Below are 11694 nucleotides of genomic sequence, written 5' to 3' on the forward strand. Positions count from 1 at the left end.
AAGAAGCTCAATTATTTTTTAAAATATAATTTAAATTTTGTGGGTTACATTGAATATATGTCCTGGCCCTTAGGAGGGATTGCCGAGTGAATTTTAAACATTATTATTTAATTTGATACTTAAGTTTCAGAGAAGTCAAGGCTAAAAAATTAATTTAATTCACATTTCCTCTTAGCTTTTAAAAAGATATTAAAAAAATAAACATAAAAATTGAGCATTCTTCCCAAAATAATAATTTATTCCGTGTTCATATTTTCAATGTAATCTTTTAACAATTGGCTATTCCCTTAAAATATTTCATTTTATATCATGATCTCTCTAAATGAAAACTATAAGGGAATGAATGTGAAATTAGAAGTAAACGAATTGCAATTATTAATTTTAATTGTTTAAGCATATGCCTTAATAGAGGTGGTCAATGCTGTATGCTGAAAGCCTCAAAGAGAGGCTCCTATTAGTTATTACTTATTTAATGTAGACTCTATAAATCTATGAAATAAAATTCATATAAAAAAATAAAAAAAATGAAGTTAAATTTTAAAATAAAATGAAAGAAAGGGAAGATGCATGCACAGTAACATGAGCTCAATATGACGCGCGCGTTGGCGTCCGCCCACCGAAGAAGGACACGTCACCATCCAAGGGGTCCCTCCTTGCCCGAACTGCCCAGTTTTCCGCTCTCCCATCTGCCCGAGCTGCCCGTCCCTTTCCCTTCCGCTTTCGTCCTTTTCAATGTACAATCCCAACAGCCTTTCGCTACAAAATCCTGGACGGTCAGCACTATCGGGCGCACCGGGCAGCCAAAACACCCCTCCGATTGCCCGTTTTCTCCGGGCAGCTCATTTTGCTTTTTCTAGTCTTCGATTCCATTAAAATAAAATAAAAAAGGAAGAGAATCGATATTATAAAGTTTTTTTTTTTCAATTACATAATGTTATGATTATTATTGCTATTATATGATATTTCCCATTTTCTTTTCATTATTATTTTTGTTTGCTGTAAACTCATTTCTTGTATCTTTATAGCAATACATTTCGTGGGTTTAACTGAGATTTGTTTGTTTCTGCTTTTATTCTATTTTATTTTTGTTGTTGTGAGATCAAGCTTGTTTGTTGATACCAAAGTAAAGTACTTCAGTTTTGAGTTCAGACAAAAACTTGATCAATCTCAAGTTACATCCTTTTTTATCTAGTTCATGTGATCTAGCTCTTACCTCAACAGGGTTAGTTTTTTTTTCTTTTTCTTTTTTTCCTCTTTTGCATTTTTTTCACTTGGTTTTGTCTTTTGGTGGGTTTTGAAGTGAAAGAAAAGCTTAAATTTTGAAACTTTTTGGTGGCTCTTAAGTGTGAGGTGAGAGTAAAGAAGTGATTTTTTGAGGGGGGGTTGATGAGTTTTAGGGTTTGTTGAGAGACAAAAGAATGGGGTTTGATGGTGAAAATGGGAAAGTGAAGAAGGCTTCTTGGGATTCGAGCAAATCAAAGGCAAAGAAGAAGAAGAAGAAAGTTGAAGATGAAGTTGAAGTTGAAGAAGAAGAAGAAACTGGGTGTTGGGTCAAGTTTAGATTTTTTGGAAGCTGCATTTCTTCAAGATCCAAAGTTGATAGCTCCGTGAGTGGCACCAGTACCCATTATGGTAATATCTCTCCGCTTACTTGGAACTTCCTTTTTGTTTTCAGTTTTTTTTTCCCATGTTGACTTGTAATTTACTAGGAATTTTCTTTGAGGATATTAACATCACTGTTATTGTTAATTTTAATTTTTTCGGATACTGTTTTGCACAAGTAGCTTGTCAATTTTTGCTGTTTGTTATGATCTCAATTGGTGCGTCGTCATTGTTTTTGAGTTGTTACCAAATAGTAATTGGATTAACACCATCAAATTTCAGTACAAATTTCTGATTTTTGTGAAAATATGGGCTTTAATCTCAAAACTGGTTCTGTGCGAGTGTCAATTATCTCTAGAAATTAAGATAAATATTTTCTTTCGTTTGAAAAATCCTTGAGAGGTTTGAGTGATAATCAGGTTGAGTTTACATTGTTGAATACGATTTGGGTTAAGGTATGCGTTAATGCTTGGAATTCATGTCTCTATTCCTTCTTCTTTGTCGTTGTTTTTGAATTTTTTATGACCTTTGAATTCCTTAAGTCTGATTTAGGGATTTGGTGCTCCTGACTAACCCTACAATCTGGGAACCTAGGAAATTGGTGGCTATTTGCCATGTAGGTTCCTGTAAGGAATTAAACCTCGGACCAAGCAGGAGGAAACAATTATTGAAATCAGTTTTGTTGATAGTTGTTTGTAAACCTATTTGGCAAATGGTGTAATGTATGGCAAATTGATTTGCAAGGATGCTTTTGGATACTTCTTTCTTTCTCAACTTGAAGATTGTAATTAATCAATGGATAATGAATTCGCATGACTTGCATTCTAAATTGTAATACCTATTTTGTGGATCAGCAGAAAGTAAATCTACAAATGATACAAGTAGGGACCAACCGGCAGCTGCTGTTATCTCATCTACAACCACTAGTAATGCAGAAAGTAATTCCTCCACTTCTAAGCTTGAAGAAGAGCTAAAAGTTGCTTCTCGGCTACGGAAATTCACATTTAATGATCTTAAGTTGGCGACACGAAATTTTAGGCCTGAGAGTCTTCTTGGAGAAGGTGGTTTTGGTTGTGTTTTCAAGGGCTGGATAGAAGAAAATGGAACTGCTCCAGTTAAACCTGGCACGGGACTTACTGTTGCAGTAAAAACCCTTAACCATGATGGTCTTCAGGGTCACAAGGAATGGCTGGTAGATGACTTCCCTAATTTTTCCTCTCTGTATGAATGTCATCGGTTTGTATTGTTTTCTTTATATCTTGAAAGTTTTTTCTCTGAATCTTGGCTAATCTATGTGGCAGGCGGAAGTGAATTTTCTTGGTGATCTTGTTCATCTTAACTTGGTTAAATTAATCGGTTATTGCATTGAAGATGATCAAAGGCTGCTTGTCTATGAGTTTATGCCTCGAGGAAGTTTGGAGAACCACCTTTTCAGAAGTAAGTTGCTGCATTTCTGTCCTTAACTATGCAGTTTTAGTTTGCATGTCATTTCTCTTGTTGTTGGATCATGGTAACTTTACTATGGCTAGAAGCTGGTTTGATTTCGGTGGTCTCTGCTTTTTCATCACAGTTGTTTGATGCTTACTTGATATGTTGTCATATGCAGGGTCCTTGCCTCTTCCATGGTCCATAAGAATGAAAATTGCACTAGGTGCTGCAAAGGGTCTTGCTTTTCTTCACGAGGAAGCCGAAAGGCCGGTGATTTATCGTGATTTCAAAACCTCCAACATTCTATTAGATGCAGTACGTGCCGAAAACTATGGAAAATTTGGTTTTTTTCATCTATTATGGTCTATTTTTTAATAATATGCTGTTTCAGGATTATAATGCCAAGCTCTCGGACTTCGGACTTGCAAAAGATGGTCCTGAGGGTGATAAAACCCATGTATCAACCCGTGTGATGGGGACTTATGGCTATGCAGCCCCAGAATATGTAATGACAGGTACGTGTAATTAAAGTAAAACTCATTTGAATTCTCTCTTCTCCTTTTTCTTCCCATTTTCAATTTAATTTGAAACCAAAATGTTAATGAGGAAAAGGAAGCCTCGGTCGCAGTCTGTCTGCCTTTCACAGCCTGCATTCATTGCACGCTTTTGGTTTGTAACTTAGTAGAATACAGACTTTTAAGGAACTTTGTGGTTCTATTAGAGCTTATCTTAAATCGGACTCTTTTGATGCTCTCATTTTTTTTTATTAGATTAACGTTTTTCTGTCTCAGGACATCTTACATCAAGGAGTGATGTCTACAGCTTTGGAGTTGTTCTGCTTGAAATGCTGACTGGCAGAAGATCTATGGACAAAAACCGACCCAATGGAGAACATAATCTTGTTGAATGGGCTCGGCCACATCTAGGAGAGAGAAGAAGGTTCTATAGATTGATTGACCCTCGGCTTGAAGGTCACTTTTCAATCAAAGGTGCACAGAAAGCTGCACAATTGGCTGCTCATTGCCTTAGCCGGGATCCAAAAGCCAGACCGCTCATGAGTGAAGTCGTTGAAGCTTTAAAGCCTTTGCCTAACCTAAAGGACATGGCGAGCTCATCATATTATTTCCAGACAATGCAAGCTGAACGAATAGGATCAAGCCCAAATACAAGAAATGGTATCCGAGCACAGGGAGGATCACTTTCGAGGAACGGACAGAGGAGCCTTTCTATTCCAAATGGTTCTTATGCCTCTCCATATCACCATCAGTTTCCCCATCCATCACCAAAACCCAATGGTAAACCATAACGTGACATTGGGTTAATTGTCCCTCTCACTCTGACCCCTCTTAATTTTTTTTTTTTTTCTTTTCCCCCCTTTTCACTTGAGTATAGATGGAATTTCTGTCAAAGCATTTGTTCTTGGACAACTGAAAAAGCAACAGAGGAACATGCTTTTAATGTTGTTAGAATTGGCCCCCCAGGGGTAAGGCTTTCGGCACATGTGAAGTTTATGGAGCAAAATGTCTTCTGTCAACGATATGTTGCTTTAATCTATTTGGAAATATTAAAGAAATTAGTATCTTGTGCTCTTTTCTTTCTTGACGTGGGTGGCAAGGGATGTGGGGTTCAGATTTGACCATTTTTATTTATTAATTGTATATCCTTATCTGCACAGGCTCTTGATTCCCCATCCAGCAAACCACTCATTCCAATAATTTCTTTCCTTTTATTAGAAGAGGCAAATTAGTTTAAATGTTTCATTGCAGCTCTTGGTTATTTACAGCAATATACCAAGACTTTGGAACCTCGCTCCAAGTCCAATTTTATTCCTTAAGAGGATAGATTATTACTTCATTCTGCTGGCTTCAACAAGACACGGTTTTCTAGCTCAAGCAGCTCTCCTTGTAAGCTGCTCCTTAGACGTGCTCTCAAAGATCTTGTCCGCATTTCCAACTTCAAATCCATCTCGCCTGTGAAACTCCTTAACCTGTTCCAGTAACATAAATGGTCAGTTACTGCATCATGCGTCAGGTAATTTTTCTAGAACAAAAATATGCATCATGCGTCAGGTAATTTTTCTAGAACAAAAATAATGGACAAACCATCCATCTCAGACTCAAACCGACAAGTATAAAGCTGTGGTTACCTCTGCTTCAGGAAGATTCTTATATTGAGGCAACACAAGTCGTTCAGCAAATTCGATGTATGAGCAGGGGACTGATTCGGTGACACCATCAGAAAAACAGAAAGGGAATGAATCTGCTACTGTTGAACTTTGCAGCAAAAGACCATCAGGACTCACTGAAATGAAAGAGATAAAATTGTTCAATCATCAATTCCACTTTCAATAAACTATGGCTATCCATCTGAATTAATAATATTTACATACCAAAAAAAGTCTGGAGGAATTAAAAAAACCATGTAAAGTTTAATATAATCATCTGGACACATTCAAAACTTTTTTTTAAAAAAAAACCTTGACAAAAGTCAAGAAAAATCTTAAATTTAAAATTAAGAGAAGAGTACAAACTACAAAGAAACAAGGAGATAAAAAAGCCAAGCCCCTCAAACGAAAAAAGTTACAAGCCAACAAGAGAGTTGGCAAGTTACACCCAAAAACTTGCTATGCATTCTCCTTCCATCTATTCAAAAGATGGATAGGACACTGACATCGACACATCTTTCTCAGATTTTAAGTAAAATAATATCTCTGCCTCTAAACTACAGCTAGTCGTTCCTATTGTTTGTTTGAGTAAATAATTGCCAAGGCAAGCTCTGAGAATCTCCTGTTTCTACAGGGTTGATGAGGACAACTGTCTGTAAAATATTACTTTGTAATTAAAATAAGGAGATTATGAAATTGAATAAAGAGTCTACAGAAGAGCAAAACAAAAGAATAAAGAGTTCACAGAATTAGTTAACATACCTTTCAGAACTCCCCCTTCAGAGTTCAACCTGAATCCATTATCTTCAATGAACTGATTGAGGCTCTTGATGTTATTCAATTGTGATTTCAGGTGATGGATGGAAATAGTAACATGGTTCACTGCATAGCCATTGACCAGGGTCCAAGCAGCATATTCACTTTCCCTAAGTGTGGCAAATTACGCATGAGCATCCAATGATGAATGTGCCTAATATTGTCGATCAATTCAATCACTTCTAACCATTAAAACTGCAATATTGATATTCATTAATTTGTACAACCATACCTGCAATCTACTTGCTTGGGTCAAAACAAATATTAGTTTTTTTCCATATTCAGGTTTAAAACTTCAATTTACTCAGGTAGATTGATAATCTTCAATTTACCCCCAACAAAGTGTGAAAACCTCAATTTTCCCCCATTTTCGTTCAAACGATGAGGGCAAACTGAGCGCACGTTGATTTTTATTTTTTATTTTTTTAAAATTTTTGTCTTCTTAACAGGAAAATGGAAGATTGTCATTCTAAGTAGGAGGTAAATTGATCCTTTCTCATATTAGCAATAAAAATGCAAATATAAAAATGAGAGACAGAATCTTACCTTGCCAATTGTTGAAATTCAGAATATAAAGGCTTCCCCCATGTTAAAGATCCCAGAGCACTTGCAAGAGCTGCGTGTTTCTTTCCGCTGCCAGATGTTTCTGTGTATTTTCTAATTATTTCCTAAATGTAAAAAACAACAGTTCAATATAATGAACAAGAACAACAGTAAACTTGTACGGAGAATCGACAAAGAGGGAGATGTCAAAGAAATTTCCAGCAGTCAGAAGTTATAATGCGTGGCCAATTAGACCATATCTATGCTGGATGTGACTCTCTTACATCCTTGTTTCAATCTGAAGTGTGATCTAAAGTTAAGCAAATGAAATCCTTAAATTGTTTAATCCACAAACTATTTGCCTGTTTCGTCAATATACACCAATGGCATTCCTAGACAAGCAGGGGTAAGACAGGACAATAAGAATTCAGAAGCTGAATAAAAAGTTCACACAACTAATTCATGCTATGGAAGTGTCCCAAAATAAAGCATATGAAAATCTCTCGGGAAGGGAACAAAACCAGGCCAAGAAAAGACTACATAATTCCCGCAAAAAAATTATCAAAATGTATTAAAAAGCAAGGAGTACAACAGATCAGTATAATCTCAAAATGTATAAATGCCAAAACACACCTGAATTTGTGGACTCATCTGATCAACAAGAAGCTCGGATATGAATACTCTAGGCAAAGGCCCATTGACACCACTGCCACCATCAGGATAATGAAAACTGGGAGGAGAAAACCAGAATGCCTTAAGTTTTTTAGCAGGAAATCTAAGCTCGTCCTGTTTTGTATAGCCATAATCCATAAAGAAGCTAGCAATGGAATCAATCCCGTGACCATTTACCTAAACGTAACATCACAAATGGAAAGTAAATATACATCAACCAATCCTTCCAATAGAGCCAGCCGCTTCAACTTACATCATCTCAGATCAAATGGAAATCAACATTAAAATAAAGGAAAGAAAAAAAATCTCCAAATGATTGGGGAGATTGAGTATACCCCAAAAGTCCTGAATGCAATATGATCATAGCATATCTGATTGTTGCCAGATGACTGGACAAGCTCCAGAACAGCTTTTGCAGTTGGGTTCCTGTTCAAATACACGGCTTCCATACTTTGAAGCACAGTCCTGAAAAATGATTCACCTCCCTGCAACCAACAAAGAAATTAAATTTAAATTAATTAATAAGTAAATCATCCATTCAGAGTAATAAAAGAGTTAATTGTGATTACCTGAAAAGAGGAACTGGGATCTCGATCATCTGATTTGGAGGCAGAGACGACGCTGAGATTTCGTTTCTGAAGAGGGACTGATGAGTTGCCATGAAACGGTGCTGACGGCTTGAGGGAGATGAAATTCCTGGATTTTGGTTGCAGAGGCAAACACGATGATGATGATAAAGGTGCAAGAGAGTGAAGCGAAGGTGGGAAAGTTGATGAAGCGGAAGCGCTTTTGACTATTGACGATGAGTGCGAGGAAATCATCGTTAACTGCTTTAGTTTCATGCACATCATTTGTTGATCAGATACGAATACAAAACGATATAATAACGCCCATTAATTAATTTTACTTTCTTTATAATAGCGAAAATCACTAACGCGCCCAAGGTTCCGGAACTTTAGTAGACAGTTACGTATGCCTGTAGCCTGTCCGTTTGCGCCACGTCAGCCATTAGTGGCAATGTCATCTTTCTCATTTTGAAAATTTTTGGATTTGCGACTTCACGCCGGTTATATCATCAGTTCATTTCATTTTTTATATTAAAAAAATAAAAATCACAAAGTGAATGACGTGGAATATAGAATAGAATCACTGCCACGTCTTTGCATTGTCAGGCTTTTCGACACATCCCCCGTCCCTTATCCTTTACCTCTAATTCTACAATTGAGGAACATTAGATTTTTTTTTTTTTAAATACATATTATTAAGATATATTTATTTTAAGTCTGAATTTATATACTTGCAATCACGAGCAAACTACGAGCTCAAATCTCTTATCTTTTTTAATGATTTTTCAATTAGAGATATCTGATTTTATTAGTTAAAAGATTAAAAAAAATTAAATTTTAATATATTACATTACAAAATATAGTGTATTAAAATTTATATTTATTTTATCTTTTAACTTATTCATGATTTTATTAAAGTCACGTGTCCCGATTAGAAAACTATCTATCTATCTATCTATCTATATATATTTGAATTCCATGTTTAATTGAGTTTTTGCAAAATTTATTGGGATCTTATGACGTGCTATACTTGTTTTCAATGGCTCAAATTTGATTGATTGACTTTTTTTCCCCAATTTGTTTTTCATCCATGTCGCTTTCCTCTAAAACGTGTTTTTCTTTCTTTCTTTTCCCTTTCTCACTCGTTTTCACAAATTCACAATAAAGTTATTCAAGCTCAAAGTAGGAAAAAAAACCCTATTTTTACTCCTAGATTTTAATACAATAGTCAATTTCATCGTAACTTTTAAAAAATAGTCAATTTTATCTTTATTTTTAAACAATAGCCCAAAATACATTTATGTTATTTTATAATTAATTTACTCTATAATTCGTTAAGAGCAAAATGAGATTTTTAGTTAAATAAATGCAAATCATTTTAAAGTAAAATCTCAAGAACAATTAAATAACATTTGAATTTCTATATAAATTTAAAATTTAAAGATAATTTAATGAAGCAAAAATAACACTTGTGTTTATTTAATTTTTTTAATGAAGTCAACTAATTTTTTTTAATAATAACAATAGTAATAGTTGTAGTAGTAATAAGGTTAAAGATAAGTTAAAAGATAAAAAAAAAACGCTTTAATATAGTGTGTTTTATTTTGTAGCATTTTTAAATATGTGTTTTTTTGTCTTTAATGTGTATTTTTTTTTTTAGTAAATGAAGGAGCATGTGTTGGCCTTTGATAGAATAATAGTACTATTTATTTATTTTTACTATATTAAATTTAAGGACAAATTAAAGAATAAAAAGAAAATCATGTTAGGGAATGTGAAATTTATTTTTTTGTCCTCAAAATATATTTTGCATATAAATTTAAGGACAAATTTAATTTTTTGACTATTATTATTTATTTATTAAGTTATTCTTAAAATTTAAATTTATATAAAATACATTTTTTTTAGTAGTGTTTGAAAGTTCATTTTGAAATTCCTATTTTGTCTTTAATGAATTATACAGCGTACTAATAATAAACTAATGAAACGATGTTTTGAACTATTATTTAAAAAGTAATGATGAAATTAGCTATTATTTAAATAATAAGAATGAAACGAGTTATTACATCAGATCGTAAGGGTGAAAATTGTATTTTTCTACTCAAAGTTTCATCAGTAATGATGGATATAAAAGAAATAAAAACAACCTATGGATATATAAATAATTTTTTTGCTTCAATTTTTGGAACCAATTCATGAGGATATTAAATTCATATGAAACTTGATTTAGTTTTCTATTTTCTTATCTCTCTCTCTCTCTCTCTCTCTTTTCTGTTATTATGAGAATTTTTAGCTCTCATTTTCTCTAAATAAATCAAGGTTTTGTAATTGTCATATGCCTAATGTTCATGGGATTGAAAGAAGAAGAATAAAGGAATTATCTGCCGAGAATTTTTTTTTTTTTTAAAGCAAAGGAAAAGAACGAAACCTAACAAGAAGAAGGACAAGAGTTTGATGAGATTGGGAAAGTTTCAGCCAATTATATTATCATTACCAAATAAAAATAGAGTTTTTTATACTTAAAAAAACATCTAGATTATGACACATGTGATAAGATCACATAAAATTTGAAAAAAAAACACAGCTAGGCATGAGATGCAAATGAGAGAATACATTTATTGCCGCGTTGTATTTGTATTTACAGTAAGTACTCGTATGAGAGTACTCGAAGACTTGTATATTACAAGCAACTAATAGAACAAGGTAAATATATTTGTTGAAGTCAATAAGTCAATGGACTTCCTTTCTCCACTAGTACTGCCCTATGCATGGGGGTGGGGGGCTAAGGTGACCCAAAAGTGGGCCCTTTGATTGAACAACTCTACCATAAACATAATTGGCAAGAATAAAATAATAAAGAAATTATAATATTTATTTTTGAAAACAGAAAAAATAAAAATAAAAACACTATAATAGAGTTACAGATAAGAAAAGAAAATACATTAGAAATAAACCTCCTTGAACTATAATTAAATTTGATTGAACTTGAAGAGTAAAATTTATTGATCATCGATTCATAGACAGACATGTCTCACTAGTAATAAATAGAATAGTTAATTTTTTCTTTTCCCGCATTACCTAATGGATTACATATTGATGTTGAAATAGTCAAGTTGATTAGTGGTTAGAGATCAAATCTCAAAGTTAATACTTATATTTGTATTATGGAAAATTAACTATCCAATCTTTAAAAATACAATTAAACCTTTCACTTAAAGTATGAAAAGAATAATAACCTAAAATTTAGAAATGCGTTGTGAGACATTTTGAATTATTTTTAATGCTAGTCCTGGTACACTCAAGTTGGATTATAGATTTCTTAAAAAAATAAAATAAAATTTAGAGTTAAGTTGTTGTGAAAGAAGAAAAATTTTAATAATATAACAACAAAATAAAGAAAAAGAAAACTATTCAAAAGAGAGTTTTTGGAAAGTTTTACTTACTTTTTAATTTGAAATTTGTAAGGGTGTTTTTAGAGGTTAGCATCTTCGCTCATAGGAATTCTAAGAGACCATTGAGGTTTGATCTAAGTTTCTTTATTTAAAAAGCAGCTATATGATACGTTTGGAATTGAGGTTGGACACTAAAGTGTTTGGTAATACTAGCTGCTGTAGGTTGTAAGATATGTTAATATGATTTTTTATTTGAATAATGAAAAATTTATTATATCTTTAATAATTTTATAAAAATTATAGTTTAAAATTTATTTATTTTTATATATTATTAACTTTTATTTAATAGTTATAATTTTTTTTACTGCAACTGTATCTTAAAAGATACAGTACCTCAATTCCAAACAAGATCATAGACAATTGTATGTATAATTGAAAATTCAAAATTGTCAAACTATTTACTCTCTTGAGTAGTGCTAAGTGTAGAGAAGTACGAGCGAAAGACAAAAAA

At 33.1% G+C, this 11694-nt stretch overlaps 2 protein-coding genes across 5 annotated transcripts; one reads left to right on the forward strand and one right to left on the reverse strand.

Annotated features, from left to right (window-relative positions):
* The first annotated feature begins 924 nt into the window (after window positions 1-924).
* LOC102613094 (serine/threonine-protein kinase PBL34-like) lies at window positions 925-4620 on the forward strand. Of its 2 annotated transcripts, none has more exons than XM_006483173.4 (6): window positions 925-1632; window positions 2457-2794; window positions 2904-3039; window positions 3209-3345; window positions 3422-3545; window positions 3822-4620. In XM_006483173.4, the coding sequence occupies exons 1-6, from the start codon at window positions 1419-1421 to the stop codon at window positions 4334-4336; spliced, it is 1464 nt and encodes a 487-aa protein (XP_006483236.1). In that variant the 5' UTR covers window positions 925-1418; the 3' UTR covers window positions 4337-4620. The 2 variants fall into 2 exon arrangements, with proteins under 2 accessions (XP_006483236.1, XP_006483237.1); XM_006483174.4 differs by having other exon boundaries at window positions 928-1632; window positions 2460-2794.
* Window positions 4621-4736: 116 nt separating this feature from the next.
* On the reverse strand, window positions 4737-8149 carry LOC102612790 (uncharacterized). Of its 3 annotated transcripts, XM_025100909.2 has the most exons (8): window positions 7795-8128; window positions 7561-7710; window positions 7403-7473; window positions 7187-7283; window positions 6557-6678; window positions 5957-6120; window positions 5177-5331; window positions 4737-5017 (listed from the first exon to the last, which is right to left on the reverse strand). In XM_025100909.2, the coding sequence occupies exons 1-8, from the start codon at window positions 8074-8076 to the stop codon at window positions 4919-4921; spliced, it is 1140 nt and encodes a 379-aa protein (XP_024956677.1). In that variant the 5' UTR covers window positions 8077-8128; the 3' UTR covers window positions 4737-4918. The 3 variants fall into 3 exon arrangements, with proteins under 3 accessions (XP_024956677.1, XP_006483235.1, XP_052295503.1); XM_006483172.1 differs by lacking the exon at window positions 7403-7473 and having other exon boundaries at window positions 7187-7402; window positions 7795-8149; XM_052439543.1 differs by lacking the exons at window positions 4737-5017; window positions 5177-5331; window positions 7403-7473 and adding an exon at window positions 5521-5847 and having other exon boundaries at window positions 7187-7402; window positions 7795-8149.
* Between the last annotated feature and the right edge of the window lie 3545 nt (window positions 8150-11694).

This window comes from Citrus sinensis, chromosome 4, assembly GCF_022201045.2.
Source record: "Citrus sinensis cultivar Valencia sweet orange chromosome 4, DVS_A1.0, whole genome shotgun sequence".
Taxonomy (NCBI): domain Eukaryota; kingdom Viridiplantae; phylum Streptophyta; class Magnoliopsida; order Sapindales; family Rutaceae; genus Citrus; species Citrus sinensis.